At 48.7% G+C, this 23,191-nt stretch overlaps 1 protein-coding gene across 2 annotated transcripts in view; it reads left to right on the forward strand.

The window, feature by feature from the left end:
* Positions 1–15,049, forward strand: part of LOC129820833 (insulin-like growth factor-binding protein 2-B) — a 41,567-nt gene extending 26,518 nt beyond the window's left edge. For both annotated transcript variants that reach the window (XM_055877848.1, XM_055877849.1), the window contains exons 3-4: positions 13,205–13,345; positions 14,486–15,049. In XM_055877848.1, coding sequence (XP_055733823.1) covers positions 13,205–13,345; positions 14,486–14,665 — 321 coding nt within the window. In that variant the 3' untranslated portion in view covers positions 14,666–15,049. The remainder of the gene's footprint in view (positions 1–13,204; positions 13,346–14,485) is intronic.
* Positions 15,050–23,191: the final 8,142 nt, after the last annotated feature.

Consider the following 23,191-nt stretch of genomic DNA (forward strand, 5'->3'; position numbering starts at 1 on the left):
ATACAAACCTTCAGCCTTCAGCTCTGTTACGCTGGGCACCTGTCATACAAACCTTCGGCCCTCAGCTCTGTTACGCTGGGCACCTGTTATACAAACCTTCAGCCCTCAGCTCTGTTACGCTGGGCACCTGTCATACAAACCTTCAGCCCTCAGCTCTGTTACGCTGGGCACAAGCCATACAAACCCTCAGCCCTCAGCTCTGTTACGCTGGGCACCTGTCATACAAAACCTCAGCCCTCAGCTCTGTTACGCTGGGCTTCTGTCATACAAACCTTCAGCCCACAGTTCTGTTACGCTGGGTACCTGTCATACAAACCCTCAGCACTCAGCTCTGTTACGCTGGGCAACTGTCATACAAACTTTCAGCCCCCAGCTCTGTTACGCTGGGCACCTGTCATACAATCCCTCAGCCCTCAGCTCTGTTACGCTGGGCACCTGTCATACAAACCTTCAGCACTCAGCTCTGTTACGCTGGGTACATGTCATACAAACCTTCAGCCCTCAGCTCTTTTACGCTGGGCACCTGTCATACAAACCTTCAGCCCTCAGCTCTGTTACGCTGGGTACATGTCATACAAACCTTCATCCCTCAGCTCTGTTACGCTGGGCACCTGTCATACAAACCTTCAGCCCTCAGGTCTGTTAAGCTGGGTACCTGTCATACAAACCTTCAGCTCTCAGCTCTGTTACGCTGGGCACCTGTCATAAAAACCTTCAGACCTCAGCTCTGTTACGCTGGGTACCTGTCATACAAACCTTCAGCCCTCAGCTCGGTTACGCTGGGCTTCTGTCATACTAACCCTCAGCCCTCAGCTCTGTTACGTTGGTCACCTGTCATACAAACCCTCAGCCCTCAGCTCTGTTACGCTGGGCACCTGTCATACAAACCTTCAGCCCTCAGCTCTGTTACGCTGGGCACCTGTCATACAAACCTTCAGCCCTCAGCGCTGTTACGCTGGGCACAAGTCATACAAACCCTCAGCCCTCAGCTCTGTTACGCTGGGCACCTGTCATACAAACCCTCAGCCCTCAGCTCTGTTACGCTGGGCACCTGACATACAAACCCTCAGCCCTCAGCTCGGTTACGCTGGGCTTCTGTCATACAAACCTTCAGCCCTCAGCTCTGTTACGCTGGGCACCTGTCATAAAAACGTTCAGCCCTCAGCTCTGTTAAACTGGAATTCTGTCATAAAAACCATCAGCCCTCAGCTCTGTTACGCTGGGCTTCTGTCATACAAACCTTCAGCCCTCAGCTCTGTTACGCTGGGCACCTGTCATACAAAACCTCAGCCCTCAGCTCTGTTACGCTGGGCACCTGTCATACAAACCTTCATCCCTCAGCTCTGTTACGCTGGGCACCTGTCATACAAACCTTCAGCCCCCAGCTCTGTTACGCTGGGTACCTGTCATACAATCCCTCATCCCTCAGCTCTGTTACGCTGGGCACCTGTCATACAATCCTTCAGCCCTCAGCTCTGTTACGCTGGGCACCTGTCATACAAACCTTCAGCCCTCAGCTCTGTTACGCTGGGCACCTGTCATACAAACCTTCAGCCCTCAGCTCTGTTACCCTGGGAACCTGTCATACAAATCCTCAGCCCTCAGCTCTGTTACGCTGGGCACCTGTCATACAAACTTTCAGCCCGCAGCTCTGTTACGCTGGGCTCCTGTCATACAAACCTTCAGCCCTCAGCTCTGTTACGCTGGGCACCTGTCATACAAACCTTCAGCCCTCAGCTCTGTTACGCTGGGCACCTGTCATACAAACCCTCAGCCCTCAGCTTTGTTACGCTGGGCACCTGTCATACAAACCCTCAGCCCTCAACTCTGTTACGCTGGGCACCTGTCATACAAACCTTCAGCCCTCAGCTCTGTTACGCTGGGCACCTGTCATACAAACCTTCAGCCCTCAGCTCTGTTACGCTGGGCACCTGTCATACAAACCCTCAGCCATCAGCTCTGTTACGCTGAGCACCTGTCATACAAAGCCTCAGCCCTCAGCTCTGTTACGCTGGGCACCTGTCATACAAACTCTCAGCCCTTAGCTCTGTTACGCTGGGTACATGTTATACAAACCTTCAGCCCTCAGCTCTGTTACGCTGGGCACCTGTCATACAAACCTTCAGCCCTCAGCTCTGTTACGCTGGGCACCTGTCATAAAAACGTTCAGCCCTCAGCTCTGTTAAACTGGAATTCTGTCATAAAAACCATCAGCCCTCAGCTCTGTTACGCTGGGCTTCTGTCATACAAACCTTCAGCCCTCAGCTCTGTTACGCTGGACACCTGTCATACAAAACCTCAGCCCTCAGCTCTGTTACGCTGGGCACCTGTCATACAAACCTTCATCCCTCAGCTCTGTTACGCTGGGCACCTGTCATACAAACCTTCAGCCCCCAGCTCTGTTACGCTGGGTACCTGTCATACAATCCCTCAGCCCTCAGCTCTGTTACGCTGGGCACCTGTCATACAATCCTTCAGCCCTCAGCTCTGTTACGCTGGGCACCTGTCATACAAACCTTCAGCCCTCAGCTCTGTTACGCTGGGCACCTGTCATACAAACCTTCAGCCCTCAGCTCTGTTACCCTGGGAACCTGTCATACAAATCCTCAGCCCTCAGCTCTGTTACGCTGGGCACCTGTCATACAAACTTTCAGCCCGCAGCTCTGTTACGCTGGGCTCCTGTCATACAAACCTTCAGCCCTCAGCTCTGTTACGCTGGGCACCTGTCATACAAACCTTCAGCCCTCAGCTCTGTTACGCTGGGCACCTGTCATACAAACCCTCAGCCCTCAGCTTTGTTACGCTGGGCACCTGTCATACAAACCCTCAGCCCTCAACTCTGTTACGCTGGGCACCTGTCATACAAACCTTCAGCCCTCAGCTCTGTTACGCTGGGCACCTGTCATACAAACCTTCAGCCCTCAGCTCTGTTACGCTGGGCACCTGTCATACAAACCCTCAGCCATCAGCTCTGTTACGCTGAGCACCTGTCATACAAAGCCTCAGCCCTCAGCTCTGTTACGCTGGGCACCTGTCATACAAACTCTCAGCCCTTAGCTCTGTTACGCTGGGTACATGTTATACAAACCTTCAGCCCTCAGCTCTGTTACGCTGGGCACCTGTCATACAAACCTTCAGCCCTCATCTATTTTACGCTGGGCACCTGTCATACAAACCTTCAGCCCTCAGCTCTGTTACGCTGGGCACCTGTCATACAATCCTTCAGCCCTCAGCTCTGTTACGCTGGGAACCTGTCATACAAACCTTCAGCCCTCAGCTCTGTTACGCTGGGCACCTGTCATACAAACCCTCAGCCATCAGCTCTGTTACGCTGGGCACCTGTCATACAAACCCTCAGCCCTCAGCTCTGTTACGCTGGGCACATGTCATACAAACTCTCAGCCCTTAGCTCTGTTACGTTGGTCACCTGTCATACAAACCTTCAGTCCTCAGCTCTGTTACGCTGGGCACCTGTCATACAAACCTTCAGCACTCAGCTCTGTTACGCTGGGTACATGTCATACAAACCTTCAGCCCTCAGCTCTGTTACGCTGGGCACCTGTCATACAAACCTTCAGCCCTCAGCTCTGTTACGCTGGGTACATGTCATACAAACCTTCATCCCTCAGCTCTGTTACGCTGGGCACCTGTCATACAAACCTTCAGCCCTCAGGTCTGTTAAGCTGGGTACCTGTCATACAAACCTTCAGCTCTCAGCTCTGTTACGCTGGGCACCTGTCATAAAAACCTTCAGCCCTCAGCTCTGTTACGCTGGGCACCTGTCATACAATCCTTCAGCCCTCAGCTCTGTTACGCTGGGCACCTGTCATACAAACTCTCAGCCATCAGCTCTGTTACGCTGGGAACCTGTCATACAAACCTTCAGCCCTCAGCTCTGTTACGCTGGGCACCTGTCATACAAACTCTCAGGCATCAGCTCTGTTACGCTGGGCACCTGTCATACAAACCTTCAGCCCTCAGCTCGGTTACGCTGGGCTTCTGTCATACTAACCCTCAGCCCTCAGCTCTGTTACGTTGGTCACCTGTCATACAAACCTTCAGCCTTCAGCTCTGTTACGCTGGGCACCTGTCATACAAACCTTCGGCCCTCAGCTCTGTTACGCTGGGCACCTGTTATACAAACCTTCAGCCCTCAGCTCTGTTACGCTGGGCACCTGTCATACAAACCTTCAGCCCTCAGCTCTGTTACGCTGGGCACAAGCCATACAAACCCTCAGCCCTCAGCTCTGTTACGCTGGGCACCTGTCATACAAAACCTCAGCCCTCAGCTCTGTTACGCTGGGCTTCTGTCATACAAACCTTCAGCCCACAGTTCTGTTACGCTGGGTACCTGTCATACAAACCCTCAGCACTCAGCTCTGTTACGCTGGGCAACTGTCATACAAACTTTCAGCCCCCAGCTCTGTTACGCTGGGCACCTGTCATACAATCCCTCAGCCCTCAGCTCTGTTACGCTGGGCACCTGTCATACAAACCTTCAGCACTCAGCTCTGTTACGCTGGGTACATGTCATACAAACCTTCAGCCCTCAGCTCTTTTACGCTGGGCACCTGTCATACAAACCTTCAGCCCTCAGGTCTGTTACGCTGGGTACATGTCATACAAACCTTCATCCCTCAGCTCTGTTACGCTGGGCACCTGTCATACAAACCTTCAGCCCTCAGGTCTGTTAAGCTGGGTACCTGTCATACAAACCTTCAGCTCTCAGCTCTGTTACGCTGGGCACCTGTCATAAAAACCTTCAGACCTCAGCTCTGTTACGCTGGGTACCTGTCATACAAACCTTCAGCCCTCAGCTCGGTTACGCTGGGCTTCTGTCATACTAACCCTCAGCCCTCAGCTCTGTTACGTTGGTCACCTGTCATACAAACCCTCAGCCCTCAGCTCTGTTACGCTGGGCACCTGTCATACAAACCTTCAGCCCTCAGCTCTGTTACGCTGGGCACCTGTCATACAAACCTTCAGCCCTCAGCGCTGTTACGCTGGGCACAAGTCATACAAACCCTCAGCCCTCAGCTCTGCTACGCTGGGCACCTGTCATACAAAACCTCAGCCCTCAGCTCTGTTACGCTGGGCTTCTGTCATACAAACCTTCAGCCCTCAGCTCTGTTACGCTGGGCACCTGTCATACAAACCTTCAGCCCTCAGCTCTGTTACGCTGGGCACAAGTCATACAAACCCTCAGCCCTCAGCTCTGTTACGCTGGGCACCTGTCATACAAAACCTCAGCCCTCAGCTCTGTTACGCTGAGCACCTGTCATACAAACCTTCAGCCCACAGCTCTGTTACGCTGAGCACCTGTCATACAAACCTTCAGCCCGCAGCTCTGTTACGCTTGGCACCTGTCATACAAACTTCAACCCCCAGCTCTGTTACGCTGGGCACCTGTCATACAATCCCTCAGCCCTCAGCTCTGTTACGCTGGGAACCTGTCATACAATCCTTCAGCCCTCAGCTCTGTTACGATGGGCACCTGTCATACAAACCTTCAGCCCTCAGCTCTGTTACGCTGGGCACCTGTCATACAAACCTTCAGCCCTCAGGTCTGTTAAGCTGGGCACATGTCATACAAACCTTCAGCTTTCATTTACATTACATTTAAGTCATTTAGCAGACGCTCTTATCCAGAGCGACTTACAAATTGGTGCATTCACCTTATGACATCCAGTGGAACAGCCACTTTACAATAGTGCATCTAGATCATTTTAAGGGGGGGGGGGGGGGGGGGCAGAAGGATTGCTTTATCCTAGGTATTCCTTGAAGAGGTGGGGTTTCAGGTGTCTCCGGAAGGTGGTGATTGACTCCGCTGTCCTGGCGTCGTGATGGAGTTTGTTCCACCATTGGGGTGCCAGAGCAGCGAACAGTTTTGACTGGGCTGAGCGGGAACTGTACTTCCTCAGTGGTAGGGAGGCGAGCAGGCCAGAGGTGGATGAACGCAGTGCCCTTGTTTGGGTGTAGGGCCTGATCAGAGCCTGAAGGTACTGAGGTGCCGTTCCCCTCACAGCTCTGTAGGCAAGCACCATGGTCTTGTAGCGGATGCGAGCTTCAACTGGAAGCCAGTGGAGAGAGCGGAGGAGCGGGGTGACGTGAGAGAACTTGGGAAGGTTGAACACCAGACGGGCTGCGGCGTTCTGGATGAGTTGTAGGGGTTTAATGGCACAGGCAGGGAGCCCAGCCAACAGCGAGTTGCAGTAATCCAGACGGGAGATGACAAGTGCCTGGATTAGGACCTGCGCCGCTTCCTGTGTGAGGCAGGGTCGTACTCTGCGGATGTTGTAGAGCATGAACCTACAGGAACGGGCCACCGCCTTGATGTTGGTGGAGAACGACAGGGTGTTGTCCAGGATCACGCCAAGGTTCTTAGCGCTCTGGGAGGAGGACACAATGGAGTTGTCAACCGTGATGGCGAGATCATGGAACGGACAGTCCTTCCCCGGGAGGAAGAGCAGCTCCGTCTTGCCGAGGTTCAGCTTGAGGTGGTGATCCGTCATCCACACTGATATGTCTGCCAGACATGCAGAGATGCGATTCGCCACCTGGTCATCAGAAGGGGGAAAGGAGAAGATTAATTGTATGTCGTCTGCATAGCAATGATAGGAGAGACCATGTGAGGTTATGACAGAGCCAAGTGACTTGGTGTATAGCGAGAATAGGAGAGGGCCTAGAACAGAGCCCTGGGGGACACCAGTGGTGAGAGCGCGTGGTGAGGAGACAGATTCTCGCCACGCCACCTGGTAGGAGCGACCTGTCAGGTAGGACGCAATCCAAGCGTGGGCCGCGCCGGAGATGCCCAACTCGGAGAGGGTGGAGAGGAGGATCTGATGGTTCACAGTATCGAAGGCAGCCGATAGGTCTAGAAGGATGAGAGCAGAGGAGAGAGAGTTAGCTTTAGCAGTGCGGAGCGCCTCCGTGATACAGAGAAGAGCAGTCTCAGTTGAGTGACTAGTCTTGAAACCTGACTGATTTGGATCAAGAAGGTCATTCTGAGAGAGATAGCAGGAGAGCTGGCCAAGGACGGCACGTTCAAGAGTTTTGGAGAGAAAAGAAAGAAGGGATACTGGTCTGTAGTTGTTGACATCGGAGGGATCGAGTGTAGGTTTTTTCAGAAGGGGTGCAACTCTCGCTCTCTTGAAGACGGAAGGGACGTAGCCAGCGGTCAGGGATGAGTTGATGAGCGAGGTGAGGTAAGGTAGAAGGTCTCCGGAAATGGTCTGGAGAAGAGAGGAGGGGATAGGGTCAAGCGGGCAGGTTGTTGGGCGGCCGGCCGTCACAAGACCCGAGATTTCATCTGGAGAGAGAGGGGAGAAAGAGGTCAAAGCACAGGGTTGGGCAGTGTGAGCAGAACCAGCGGTGTCGTTTGACTTAGCAAACGAGGATCGGATGTCGTCGACCTTCTTTTCAAAATGGTTGACGAAGTCGTCTGCAGAGAGGGAGGAGGGGGGGGGAGGGGGAGGAGGATTCAGGAGGGAGGAGAAGGTGGCAAAGAGCTTCCTAGGGTTAGAGGCAGATGCTTGGAATTTAGAGTGGTAGAAAGTGGCTTTAGCAGCAGAGACAGAAGAGGAAAATGTAGAGAGGAGGGAGTGAAAGGATGCCAGGTCCGCAGGGAGGCGAGTTTTCCTCCATTTCCGCTCGGCTGCCCGGAGCCCTGTTCTGTGAGCTCGCAATGAGTCGTCGAGCCACGGAGCGGGAGGGGAGGACCGAGCCGGCCTGGAGGATAGGGGACATAGAGAGTCAAAGGATGCAGAAAGGGAGGAGAGGAGGGTTGAGGAGGCAGAATCAGGAGATAGGTTGGAGAAGGTTTGGGCAGAGGGAAGAGATGATAGGATGGAAGAGGAGAGAGTAGCGGGGGAGAGAGAGCGGAGGTTGGGACGGCGCGATACCATCCGAGTAGGGGCAGTGTGGGAAGTGTTGGATGAGAGCGAGAGGGAAAAGGATACAAGGTAGTGGTCGGAGACTTGGAGGGGAGTTGCAATGAGGTTAGTGGAAGAACAGCATCTAGTAAAGATGAGGTCAAGCGTATTGCCTGCCTTGTGAGTAGGGGGGGAAGGTGAGAGGGTGAGGTCAAAAGAGGAGAGGAGTGGAAAGAAGGAGGCAGAGAGGAATGAGTCAAAGGTAGACATGGGGAGGTTAAAGTCACCCAGAACTGTGAGAGGTGAGCCGTCCTCAGGAAAGGAGCTTATCAAGGCATCAAGCTCATTGATGAACTCTCCAAGGGAACCTGGAGGGCGATAAATGATAAGGATGTTAAGCTTGAAAGGGCTGGTAACTGTGACAGCATGGAATTCAAAGGAGGCGATAGACAGATGGGTAAGGGGAGAAAGAGAGAATGACCACTTGGGAGAGATGAGGATCCCGGTGCCACCACCCCGCTGACCAGAAGGTCTCGGGGTGTGCGAGAACACGTGGGCAGACGAAGAGAGAGCAGTAGGAGTAGCAGTGTTATCTGTGGTGAGCCATGTTTCCGTCAGTGCCAGGAAGTCGAGGGACTGGAGGGACGCATAGGCTGAGATGAGCTCTGCCTTGTTGGCCGCAGATCGGCAGTTCCAGAGGCTACCGGAGACCTGGAACTCCACGTGGGTCGTGCGGGCTGGGACCACCAGGTTAGGGTGGGCGCGGCCACGCGGTGTGAAGCGTTTGTATGGTCTGTGCAGAGAGGAGAGAACAGGGATAGACAGACACATGGTTGACAGGCTACAGAAGAGGCTACGCTAATGCAAAGGAGATTAGAATGACAAGTGGGCTACACGTCTCGAATGTTCAGAAAGTTAAGCTTACGTTGCAAAAAAATAAAAATAAAATACAAGATCTTATTGACTAAAATGATATAGTACTGCTGGCTGGTGAAGTAGCCTGGCTAGCAGTGGCTACGTTGTTGAAAGTGAAGCTGGCTAGGTAACCTCGACAATTTCACTAAATTTCTCTAAACTACACAATTATCGTGGATACAAGGACAGCAAAGACAACTAGCTAACACTACGCTAATCAAGTCGTTCCGTTGTAATGTAAGTTTCTACAGTGCTGCTATTCGGTAGAAGTTGGCTAGCTAGCAGTGTTGGCTAGGTAGGAGGACGGCAGCGCGGCAGGCGAAAAATAGCTGGCTAGCTAACCGATAATTACTCAAAGCTACACAATTATCTTAGATACAAAGATAGCAGAGAAAACTATGTAGCTAGCTAACACTACACAAGTCAAGTCGTTCCGTTGTAATGTAATCGTTTCTACAGTGCTGCTAATTGGTGGCTAGCTGGCTAGCTAGCAGGGTTTACTACGTTACGTTACGTTAGGGCGAGAATACCTGGCTAGCGAACCTCAGCGAACCTTGATAACTACACAATTATCACCGATACAAAGACGGCTATGTAGCCAGCTAAGTAGCTAGCTAAGATCGAACAAATACAAATCAAAGATAGCAAAGACAACTGTGTAGTCAGCCAACACTACACTGATCAAGTCGTTCCGTTGTAATGCACTCGTTTCTACAATGCTGCTATTCGGTGGCAAGCTGGCTAGCTAGCAGTGTTGGCTACGTTGCGTTACGTTAGGGCGAAAATAGCTGGCTGGCGAACCTCAATAACTACACAATTATGTTTGATGCAAAGACGGCTATGTAGCTAGCTAAGATCAAACAAATCAAACCGTTGTACTGTAATGAAAATGAAAATCAGACCGTTGTACTATAATGAAATGTAATGAAAAGTTATACGGTAGACGGTGGACGTTTGCTAGCTGCTGGGCAGATAGCAGTGTGGACTACGATAGGCGACGAAATACGATAAATACGCAATTATCTTTTATACACAGACGGCTAAGTAGCTAGCTAAGAAGAAATTGCTAAGGTTAGACAAATTAAACCGTTGTATTATAATGAAATGTAATAAAATGTAATGAAAAGTTATACTACCTGCAGAGCGAATGCAAATGCGACCGCTCGCTCCAAACCGGATGTCAGAATTTTGAGCTTTCAGCTCTATTACGCTGGGCATCTGTCATAAAAACCTTCAGCCCTCAGCTCTGTTACGCTGGGCACCTGTCATACAAAACCTTCAGCCCTCAGCTCTGTTACGCTGGGCACATGTCATACAAATCTTCAGCCCTCAGCTCTGTTACGCTGGGCACTTGTCATACAAACGTTCAGCCCTCAGCTCTATTTCGTTGGTCTTCTGTCATATAAACCTTCAGCCTTCAGCTCTGTTACGCTGGGCACCTGTCATACAAACCTTCGGCCCTCAGCTCTGTTACGCTGGGCACCTGTCATACAAACCTTCAGCCCTCAGCTCTGTTACGCTGGGCACCTGTCATACAAACCTACAGCCCTCAGCTCTGTTACGCTGGGCACAAGTCATACAAACCCTCAGCCCTCAGCTCTGTTACGCTGGGCACCTGTCATACAAAACCTCAGCTCTCAGCTCTGTTACGCTGGGCTTCTGTCATACAAACCTTCAGCCCACAGCTCTGTTACGCTGGGCACCTGTCATACAAACCTTCAGCCCTCAGCTCTGTTACGCTGGGCACCTGTCATACAAACCTTCAGCCCCCAGCTCTGTTACGCTGGGCAGCTGTCATACAATCCCTCAGCCCTCAGCTCTGTTACGCTGGTAACCTGTCATACAATCCTTCAGCCCTCAGCTCTGTTACGCTGGGCACCTGTCATACAAACCTTCAGCCCTCAGCTCTGTTACGCTGGGCACCTGTCATACAAACCTTCAGCCCGCAGCTCTGTTACGCTGGGCACCTGTCATACAAACCCTCAGCCCTCAGCTCTGTTACGATGGGCACCTGTCATACAAACCTTCAGCCCGCAGCTCTGTTACGCTGGGCTCCTGTCATACAAACCTTCAGCCCTCAGCTCTGTTACGCTGGGCACCTGTCATACAAACCTTCAGCCCCAGCTCTGTTACACTGGGCACCTGTCATACAAACCTTCAGCCCGCAGCTCTGTTACGCTGGGCACCTGTCATACAAACCCTCAGCCCTCAGCTCTGTTACGCTGGGCACCTGTCATACAAACCTTCAGCCCGCAGCTCTGTTACGCTGGGCTCCTGTCATACAAACCTTCAGCCCTCAGCTCTGTTACGCTGGGCACCTGTCATACAAACCTTCAGCCCTCAGCTCTGTTACGCTGGGCTCCTGTCATACAAACCCTCAGCCCTCAGCTCTGTTACGCTGGGCTCCTGTCATACAAACCTTCAGCCCTCAGCTCTGTTACGCTGGGCTCCTGTCATACAAACCTTCAGCCCTCAGCTCTGTTACGCTGGGCACCTGTCATACAAACCTTCAGCCCGCAGCTCTGTTACGCTGGGCAGCTGTCATACAAACCTTCAGCCCTCAGCTCTGTTACGCTGGGCACCTGTCATACAAACCTTCAGCCCGCAGCTCTGTTACGCTGGGCTCCTGTCATACAAACCTTCAGCCCTCAGGTCTGTTACGCTGGGCACCTGTCATACAAACCTTCAGCCCTCAGCTCTGTTACACTGGGCTCCTGTCATACAAACCCTCCGCCCTCAGCTCTGTTACGCTGGGCACCTGTCATACAAACCTTCAGCCCTCAGCTCTGTTACGCTGGGCACCTGTCATACAAACCTTCAGCCATCAGCTCTGTTACGCTGGGCACCTGTCATACAATCCCTCAGCCCTCAGCTCTGTTACGCTGGGCACCTGTCATACAAACCTTCAGCCCTCAGCTCTGTTACGCTGTGCACCTGTCATACAAACCTTCAGCCCTCAGCTCTGTTACGCTGTGCACCTGTCATACAAACCTTCAGCCCTCAGCTCTGTTACGCTGGGCACCTGTCATACAAACCTTCAGCCCTCAGCTCTGTTACGCTGGGCACCTGTCATACAAACCTTCAGCCCTCAGCTCTGTTACGCTGGACACCTGTCACACAAACCTTCAGCCCTCAGCTCTGTTACGCTGGGCACCTGTCATACAAACCTTCAGCCCTCAGCTCTGTTACGCTGGACACCTGTCACACAAACCTTCAGCCCTCAGCTCTGTTACGCTGGACACCTGTCATACAAACCCTCAGCCCTCAGCTCTGTTACGCTGGACACCTGTCACACAAACCTTCAGCCCTCAGCTCTGTTACGCTGTGCACCTGTCATACAAACCTTCAGCCCTCAGCTCTGTTACGATGGACACCTGTCATACAATGCAATCCTTTATTTACTGGATGGTGCTGACTTGAATGTCTAAGTTCAACAGTCATGGAGACAACTTGCTGCCATAACAGACAATAATATCTTACAGTTTGTCACGACTTCCACTGAAGGTTGTTCCTCTCGTTGTTCGGGCGGTGCTCGGCGTTCGGCGTCGCCGGCCTACTAGCCATCACCGATCCATTTTTGTTTTCCTTTTGTTTTGTCTTTGGTTCATTCACACCTGGTTTTCATTTGCTTTAATTTCTGTGTGTATATTTACCCCTGTTTCCCGCTTAGGTTTGTGCGGGATTATTTTCATGTTGCTCGTTGAGGTTTTCCTCAGTTTATTCACGTGTGTACAGTGTTGTAGGATTAAGTAAGGAGAGTTGTTTTTTCTCCTTCTGTAACGGTTGTCCTCCTCCTCTTCGTCCAAAGAGGAGGAGGAGGGATTGGACCAAAGCGCAGCGTTGTGATACGACATGATATTTATTAAACAAGACGAAAACTAAACACACTTGAGAATTTACAAAATAATAAACGAAGTCAACAGACCTGAACAAAACGAACTTACATATACACGAAGAATGCATGAACAGGTAGAGACGACACAAACGAACGAACAAACGAAACAGTCCCGTGTGGTGCACAGACACAGACACGGAAGACAACCACCCACAAACAAACAGTGTGAACAGCCTACCTTTATATGGTTCTCAATCAGAGGAAAAGTCAAACACCTGTCTCTGATTGAGAACCATATAAGGCTAATTACAAATGACCTAAACATAGAAACACAAAACATAGAATGCCCACCCCAACTCACGCCCTGACCAACTAAACACATACAAAAATAACAGAAAACAGGTCAGGAACGTGACACCTTCCGTGAGTGATTGTGTGTTCCTATGTCTTGGGCGTTTATTGGTATTGTACCTGACCCATTGTGGATCTTAGCTACCTCAGTACAAAGTCACAACACAGTAGGCCTGCCTGGTGATGGTGATGGTCTATTTCTGAACTTTTGTATTTGGTCTGTGCTTTTTAGGGCCCTTGTGAACAGGAGATGGACAAGGTGCTGGAGGAGATCTCCAAGATGAGCTTCCATGATAACAGGGGACCAGTTGAGAATCTGTACCAACTCCAATTCCCCAACTGTGAAAAGATAGGCCAGTACAATCTCAAACAGGTAAGTCTCAAATCGTTGATATGTTTTAATGCAATTTATCCTTGTTAGCTCAACTCATTCTGGTAAAGGGGTCAACTGAAAATGATTGAAGAAAAACAATGTTGTCGTGATTTTTTTTTATCCACACACACACACACACACACACACACACACACACACACACACACACACACACACACACACACACACACACACACACACACACACACACACACACACACACACACACACACACACACACACACACACACACACACACACACACACACACACACACACAGACAGGGTAGAGGCCCAGTGTGTGTGTAAAAGTATACCCCCTTACCCCCCGCGCTCACTCTCACCCACCCTATGCCTGAGAATGGGGTGATGTTTTTAACAGAGTTACAAGGTAATGTTTGCAGACAGACTATAACCAGGCACTACACCAGTCAAAACAATGGTTACCAATGAGAATTTACTCAGTTTCCTCTGCAAGCTTGTCTTTGTTGCTGGAACGACCCACTTATTTTTAGAATGTGGTCAAAACAATGATATGACATATCTGTATTCTGAACATACAGCATCAAGGCATCTCTGAAGTTGTGAGAGAGACAGAGAATGAATGAGGGCATTGTTTTGATGACAAAACCCCTCGGTTCCCAGGACTCAAAAAACACTGCACCTCCAACGACACTTAATCGTTCGGTAATCATCTTGTTCCTCCGGTTAATACTGTAACTGTCACTTTTTCTTCTTTCTCATTGAAGGAAAAAATAAATGTGTTTTTGGCTCTCTCCTCCCCTATGTCCCTATCCCCCGGATCTAGTCCCGCACAGTAGAGTTATGACCTCATTCTCGGGGTAGAGAGGAGGTTCTCCACAGGGGGGATGGGGGGGCGGGGGAGGGGTGATGGACACAGGGGGGATGGGGGGCATGACATGAGGATGGGCTGTTATTGGGGGGGCAGAGCCTCACCCCTCCATCTCACCTCATCTCGGCCAATCCAAATGCAAACGCCCTCCTGTTACGTCGCCCCCACCCGCCCCCTGAAAACGCCCCGTCTGACTGGATCCAGGGCCTCATTAACCCTCCACCTCTCCCCATCACCCCATCGTCCTCCGACCCTTTTCTCTCTCATTTTCCCCTTGTGTGTTCCAGTGCCACATGTCCACCCACGGTCAGCGGGGCGAGTGCTGGTGCGTTAACCCCTTCACAGGTGTCCAGATCGCCCAGTCCCCCAAGGTGCGGGGGGACCCGAACTGCAGCCAGTATGTGGAGAAGCAGGAGACGGAGACTGGAACACAGTCCACTGCTGTCCTGCAGGTGGCAGAGATATAACAGCACTTCACTCACACCCAGATACCCCCCGCAGTGGATTGGTCCAAATTGACTGACCCATGTGCATGGGGTTCTTTCAATGTAGCTGTTATGTTCCCTGTCAAGAAAACCAAAAATGTCACTCAAACAGAAGGCGGAGCTAACAAAGAGTCACTAACAACCAAAACAAAACAGGTGTGGTTCTAGGAGGGGTTCTGGAAGACACTCATGGGAGTGTCCACTGAAATTTGCCCACTAAGATGCAAAAAAAAAAGATAAACCCGCCAAAGGTGCTTTAACAAAGTACTGAGTAAAGGGTCTGAATGCTTATGTAAATGTGATATTTCAGTTTGTTATTTTTGATACATTTCCTAAAAATTAAAAAAAACTGTTTTTGCTTTGTCATTATGGTGTATTGTGTGTAGATTTAATTTAATCAATTTTAGAATGAGGCTGTAACGAAACAAAATGTGGAAAAAGTCAAGAGGTCTGAATCCTCTCCGAATGCACTGTAATTGCCTAAATCTTAACATTTTTGAGAAATGGGTGTAAAGTACTATACATTTCTAAAACTCTCATCCCTATGGAACGGGTGCAACCAAAACAATACTCATCTCCAACACAGCAAAACGTTTAGTCTAAACAATATGTGAGCCCGGGCTACACACCGACCAAACACAAAACACAACCTATTGACTGCCCACCATTGAAAGTCAATCAGCAATCAAGTTGTCCTTACCATGGACATGTTTGATTTCAAGGGGAAACTCTTGTAATATTCGTAGTAACTTTCCTCTTGTGATTTTCCTCAGTGGAATGGCCTCAGGGAAACGAGTGGCAGCGCACATGCTGGTCAAGAGAAACTGTTTACCCCTCTTTGCTTTGGGCAAAGGACCAACATAATCCACCAGAACCCTGCTGAAAGGTTTGTGAAAAGCAGGAACAGACTGCAAATGTGCAACCCGTACAGCTTGGTTCGGTGTACCCATAATCTGGCAAACGCCACATGATTTTACAGTAAACCACAACATCCTGTTTCAGACCAGGAGAGAAGAAGTTACGCAAAATACATTCATACGTCTTGTTGAGCCCAAGATGGCCGTACTACCATTGTGAGCCAACCTCAGTATCTCTTGTCGAAGCACAACTGGAACGACAACTTGAGACACACTGGGCCAATCATCCTGCCCATTAGACCACCATCTCCGTCAAAGTAACCCACATGAACTTCATCAAACTTCTCCTCTGGATGTATCTCAGCAAAAAGAAGGGAGAGGGACTTTTACTCTGTTCAGCAATTAAATGCTTCCTAGACATCGAAGTATCGCATGTAGGTACCTTTTCTTCCTTCAGTGGTCCTACAAACTCTCTCACCTTTGGGGTTTTCAAAGGAGAGGTAAACTCAGGTGGTTTAGCAAAATCAGAATCATCCATAAACGCCTCGGACAGATCGACCATGGTGGGATCACTGCCATTCTCCTCAACACTAGACTTGCTACTTGCAACTTTCTTAGACATAGTACGTGTAAGGGCACATGCTGGGAACAATCTAGGGTACTTTTCTGATAACCCATCAGGTTCTTCTACTCTGGGTTCCTTACAAATGACAGGATTTGGCACGACCTTCCCTCCAGCCAAATAATTTCCCCAAATGAATGAGACCCCCTTCACCGGTAGGCTAGGCCTCACTCCACCGACAACAGAACCAGAAATATGATAAGACTCAAGTTCCACGTTATACAAAGAAAGTTTCATGCAACCAATCTCCACGCCTTGTACTAACACACTGTAACCAGTTGCTGAAGTGTCAGACAAAGGCAAAACACCCTCCTAAATGAAGGACCGGTCTGCCCCAGTGTCTCGTAGTATCTTCACCGGCTGCTTAACAGCATCTCTGCAGAGACACAAACGCGTCTGAAACAAAGGGTTCATACACACCTGATCCAAAATCTTGTTTAGGAGATACACCAGTCCCAACCAGAGACTTAATGTGCTGGTGTGCTCCCATAAGAAGAATTAGCTTTTTCTCTCTCTTTAATTTTTCTGTTTCACCTCAGGACACAAAGACAATTTGTCCTTTCTAACGGCAGTAATGACAAGCTGGTGGGTATGAAAAAACAGTTTTCTGCCGATCTTTATCTTTGTGCACTGTAGAAATTGACAAAATCTTGCACTATTAGGTGACTTCTCTGGATTGCTTCTTGAGTAGGGATTACTACTGGGTGCTTTGTTTGTGAAGGTTTGTTTATGTGTCAACACAAACTCATCTGCAAGACATGCTTGTTGTCTTGCCAACTCAACATGGCTATGTGATTCTGTCTTCATAATTTACGGAACTGTTGTCTGTATACCTCTGAGACCCACTCGTAAGCCCGAAGGATAGCTGCTTAAACAGTGTCATAATCTGAACTCTGGTCAAGAGATAAAGCAGTGTACACTTTCTGAGCTTTTCACACAAGAACACTTTGAAGGAGCAGTGACTAAATATCTCGCGGCCATTTTAGGGATGTGGCAATCCTCTCAAACAGAGTCAAATACATGTCCACCTCCTTTTCGTTGAAAGGCGGTACAAGTCGGCTGTTTCGACCAAAATCAAACTCTGTTGAGTGTACAGGATGGCTTGACTGGATGGCCTCTCTTGTAATCGAATGACATTTTCAAGTTTTTCTTGTTTGGCTGCACTCTCATCTTGTCTTCAAGCTCTTTTTTCTGTTGGTCCATTATTGCCTTTAGTTCTACCTTTCGCAGTAGCACGTCTATGGGGCTCACCCCACTATCCGTAGGGCTAATTTCTCAGAGAGGATTCTCTCTCAGAGAAGATTTCATCCTCCACCAAAAAAGTACCGATCAACTCTTTGATTACTGCTTTTGGATCCCAGATGCCACTGATGTTATAACGCTTTGCAATAAAGAGCAGATTCACCTTAGTACTTTTATCTAGCATCTCCCATTTAGGGTTTTCCACAAAGGCTTCACACTTAAAGTCCATGGCTTTATTATTGATAAACTTGTGTGTTTATGCAACTTTCAAAATGATTCCACCAATCTTATAAACCCTCAAGGTGGATGTCAGTGATATAAACTCTACCACAAAGGTGTATTTCGAATACTCAGGTGTAACCCGCACTGACTAACGAGGTGATACCAATCGGTGTGCCCTACTTGCTAACTTGCTATACTTGCTAAAGTCCAACTTCCAAAGATAAATAATAAAAAAAAGTTATAGATACATAACAGTAGCTTACATGTTTTTGTTTAAGTGCATGCGTAGGTGGGGTGTTGTTGTCTGTATTCATGAGTTGCATGTTTGCATGATTTTAGTTAGCTAACGTTAGCAATGATAGCTATTTTTGACAAAGCTTGCTAGCTAATGACAACACTGCCAACTGTCTAAAGTAAATTTGACGACAAGCTAATGATGGCAAAGTTGTTTCCTACTAAATATTTGTCTACTTTAGCAATGTCATCGTATTTCCAGGCACTCTAGTGGAATTTAGACTAAACGGTAGTTAGCCTCCGTTCCAGAATGACTGGGCTCATCAGACATTATCTATACTACAATTCAAAGCCGGTTTCATAAAGCTGTATTTACCGTGTGTGTGCGTATCTATGTGAGCTGTGTCCCCAGCTGTTCACAGGATCGGTGCTGTGAGATAACGCTATGCTAAACACAGGGCTGTCACTGCATCTGCTTCAATTGGTTCTAACTTCCCGTTTATGCAGTTGCTTGCCTTCCATACCGCGTTCCATATCTATTTATTCAAACCTTTTCTCTCATCGCATCCAGTCAAAATGTGTGGGGGGAAAAGGCCTCACATGAAGCCCCTGGCATATAGAGAACCCAAACTAATGGACCCTGGGTGACACTTTATGTTCATGTCCATATATCATAAACACACTAATCTGTTTTAAGTGCATCATTCCATTGATGACGATGTAGTTACGTGCTAATGCTGATTTGAATTTTTGGCAACGCTTTACCATAATAACCCACACCGCTGCATTCTGTTACCCATGTAATTACAAAGCAGTTCCATACAGGTATTACTGTGTAGTTACATAGGTAGGTTGGGGGGCAACTTAAGGTACAGTGTTACCGAATTGTTTCATGTTCAGTTGACATGTTTAGAGATTTCTTTAGGGGAAATACCATGTTCCTAATTTGCCTTTCTTTAATACATATTGTCTTCTGATCTTTTCTCTTTCTGGTGTACAGTACCACATTTGTGTTGTTGATATAGCTCTGCCCTAAAAATATATTAGGTCACATCGCCTTAGCATGAATGTATCATGTAGGCCCCTCCCTTCAACAAGGTTAGGTAAATGTACATTTTGTTCAGATAACTTTAATCTTTTGAGGATGCCTCAATTAATTAATGGAATTTAAATGAATCTCTTGTTGAATAAAATGTCAATAAAATTGACCCAACCAAGCTCTCTTTCTCTCTCCATCTCTCTTCTGTTATCTACTCTCTCTTCCTCTGTATCACCCCCTCTACTCTCTTCCTCTATATCACACCCCTCTACTATCTCTTCCTTTATATCACCCCCCTTTACTCTCTTCCTCTATATCACCCCCTCTACTCTCGATTCCTCTGTATCACCCTCTCTACTCTCTCTTCCTCTATATCACCCCCTCTACTCTCTCTTCCTCTATATCACCCCATCTACTCTCTCTTTCCTCTATATCACCCCCTCTACTCTCTCTTCCTCTATAACACCCCCTCTACTATCTCTTCCTCTATATCACCCCCTCTACTATCTCTTCCTCTATATCACCCCCTCTACTATCTCTTCCTTTATATCACCCCCCTCTACTCTCTCTTCCTCTATATCACCCCCTCTACTCTCTCTTCCTCTATATCACCCCCTCTACTCTCTCTTCCTCTATATCACCCCCTCTACTCTCTCTTCCTCTATATCACCCCATCTACTCTCTCTTCCTCTATATCACCCCCCTCTACTCTCTCTCCACTATATCACCCCCTCTACTCTCTCTTCCTCTGTATCACCCCCTCTACTCTCTTCCTCTATACCACCCCCTCTACTCTCTCTTCCTGTCACGACTTCTGCCGAAGTCGATGCCTCTCCTTGTTCGGGCGGTGTTCGGCAGTCGACGTCGCCGGTCTTCTAGCCATCGCTGATTCATTTTTCATTTTCCATTTGTGTTGTCTTGTTTTCCCACACACCTGGTTCTCATTTCCCTCATTATGTGTTGTGTATTTAACCCTCTGTTTCCCCGATGTCTTTGTGTGTGATTGTTTATTGTTAGGTCGGTACGTTTCCGGCTGTTTTTTTCCGGTGCTGTTTCAACCCGTGTTTTGTGGCAACCGTTATTTGTTTGCACATTGGGATTGTTACTTTGTGCTATTGCCCTAATTAAAGTGCTTTGTTCACTCATCTCTGCTCTCCTGCGCCTGACTTCATTCACCAGCTACACCCACCACCTTACACTTCCTCTATATCACCCACCACCTTACACTTCCTCTATATCACCCACCACCTTACACTTCCTCTATATCACCCACCACCTTACACTTCCTCTATATCACCCCCCTCTACTCTCTCTTCCTCAATATCACCCCATCTACTCTCTCTCCCTCTATATCACCCCCTCTACTCTCTCTTCCTCTATATCACCCCCATCTACTCTCTCTTCCTCTATCACCCCATCTACTCTCTCTTCCTCTATATCACCCCATCTACTCTCTCTTCCTCTATATCACCCCATCTACTCTCTCTTCCTCTATATCACCCCCTCTACTCTCTCTTCCTCTATATCACCCCATCTACTCTCTCTTCCTCTATATCACCCCATCTACTCTCTCTTCCTCTATATCACCCCCATCTACTCTCTCTTCCTCTATATCACCCCATCTACTCTCTCTTCCTCTATATCACCCCCATCTACTCTCTCTTCCTCTATCACCCCATCTACTCTCTCTTCCTCTATATCACCCCATCTACTCTCTCTTCCTCTATATCACCCCATCTACTCTCTCTTCCTCTATATCACCCCATCTACTCTCTCTTCCTCTATATCACCCCATCTACTCTCTCTTCCTCTATATCACCCCATCTACTCTCTCTTCCTCTATCACCCCCTCTACTCTCTCTTCCTCTATATCACCCCATCTACTCTCTCTTCCTCTATATCACCCCATCTACTCTCTCTTCCTCTATATCACCCCATCTACTCTCTCTTCCTCTATATCACCCCCCTCTACTCTCTCTCCTCTATATCACCCCCCTCTACTCTCTCTCCTCTATATCACCCCATCTACTCTCTCTTCCTCTATATCACCCCATCTACTCTCTCTTCCTCTATATCACCCCCTCTACTCTCTCTCTCCTCTATATCACCCCATCTACTCTCTCTTCCTCTGTATCACCCCATCTACTCTCTCTTCCTCTGTATCACCCCCTCTACTCTCTCTCCTCTATATCACCCCATCTACTCTCTCTTCCTCTGTATCACCCCATCTACTCTCTCTTCCTCTATATCACCCCATCTACTCTCTCTTCCTCTATATCACCCCCTCTACTCTCTCTTCCTCTATATCACCCCATCTACTCTCTCTTCCTCTATATCACCCCATCTACTCTCTCTTCCTCTATATCACCCCCTCTACTCTCTCTTCCTCTATATCACCCCATCTACTCTCTCTTCCTCTATCACCCCATCTACTCTCTCTTCCTCTATATCACCCCATCTACTCTCTCTTCCTCTATATCACCCCATCTACTCTCTCTTCCTCTATATCACCCCATCTACTCTCTCTTCCTCTATATCACCCCATCTACTCTCTCTTCCTCTATATCACCCCATCTACTCTCTCTTCCTCTATATCACCCCATCTACTCTCTCTTCCTCTATATCACCCCATCTACTCTCTCTTCCTCTACATCACCCCCCTCTACTCTCTCTCCTCTATATCACCCCATCTACTCTCTCTTCCTCTATATCACCCCATCTACTCTCTCTTCCTCTATATCACCCCCTCTACTCTCTCTCTCCTCTATATCACCCCATCTACTCTCTCTTCCTCTGTATCACCCCATCTACTCTCTCTTCCTCTGTATCACCCCCTCTACTCTCTCTCCTCTATATCACCCCATCTACTCTCTCTTCCTCTGTATCACCCCATCTACTCTCTCTTCCTCTATATCACCCCATCTACTCTCTCTTCCTCTATATCACCCCCTCTACTCTCTCTTCCTCTATATCACCCCATCTACTCTCTCTTCCTTTATCACCCCATCTACTCTCTCTTCCTCTATATCACCCCCTCTACTCTCTCTTCCTCTATATCACCCCATCTACTCTCTCTTCCTCTATATCACCCCATCTACTCTCTCTTCCTCTATATCACCCCCTCTATTCTCTCTTCCTCTATATCACCTCCCTCTACTCTCTCTTCCTCTATATCACCCCCTCTACTCTCTCTTCCTCTATATCACCCCCCTCTACTCTCGCTTCCTCTGTATCACCCCCTCTACTCTCTCTTCCTCTATATCACCCCCTCTACTCTCGCTTCCTCTGTATCACCCCCTCTACTCTCTCTTCCTCTATATCACCCCCTCTACTCTCGCTTCCTCTGTATCACCCCCTCTACTCTCTCTCTCCTCTATATCACCCCGTCTACTCTCTCTTCCTCTGTATCACCCCCTCTACTCTCTCTTCCTCTATATCACCCCCTCTACTCTCTCTTCCTCTGTATCACCCCCTCTACTCTCTCTCCCTCTATATCACCCCATCTACTCTCTCTTCCTCTATATCACCCCCTCTACTCTCTCTTCCTCTATATCACCCCCTCTACTCTCTCTTCCTCTATATCACCCCATCTACTCTCTCTTCCTCTATATCACCCCCCTCTGCTCTCTCTTCCTCTGTATCACCCCCTCTACTCTCTCTTCCTCTATATCACCCCATCTACTCTCTCTTCCTCTATATCACCCCCTCTACTCTCTCTCCTCTATATCACCCCCCTCTACTCTCTCTCCTCTATATCACCCCATCTACTCTCTCTTCCTCTATATCACCCCATCTACTCTCTCTTCCTCTATATCACCCCCTCTACTCTCTCTCTCCTCTATATCACCCCATCTACTCTCTCTTCCTCTGTATCACCCCATCTACTCTCTCTTCCTCTGTATCACCCCCTCTACTCTCTCTCCTCTATATCACCCCATCTACTCTCTCTTCCTCTGTATCACCCCATCTACTCTCTCTTCCTCTATATCACCCCATCTACTCTCTCTTCCTCTATATCACCCCCTCTACTCTCTCTTCCTCTATATCACCCCATCTACTCTCTCTTCCTCTATATCACCCCATCTACTCTCTCTTCCTCTATATCACCCCCTCTACTCTCTCTTCCTCTATATCACCCCATCTACTCTCTCTTCCTCTATCACCCCATCTACTCTCTCTTCCTCTATATCACCCCATCTACTCTCTCTTCCTCTATATCACCCCATCTACTCTCTCTTCCTCTATATCACCCCATCTACTCTCTCTTCCTCTATATCACCCCATCTACTCTC

This window comes from Salvelinus fontinalis, chromosome 23 (assembly GCF_029448725.1).
Source record: "Salvelinus fontinalis isolate EN_2023a chromosome 23, ASM2944872v1, whole genome shotgun sequence".
Lineage (NCBI taxonomy): Eukaryota > Metazoa > Chordata > Actinopteri > Salmoniformes > Salmonidae > Salvelinus > Salvelinus fontinalis.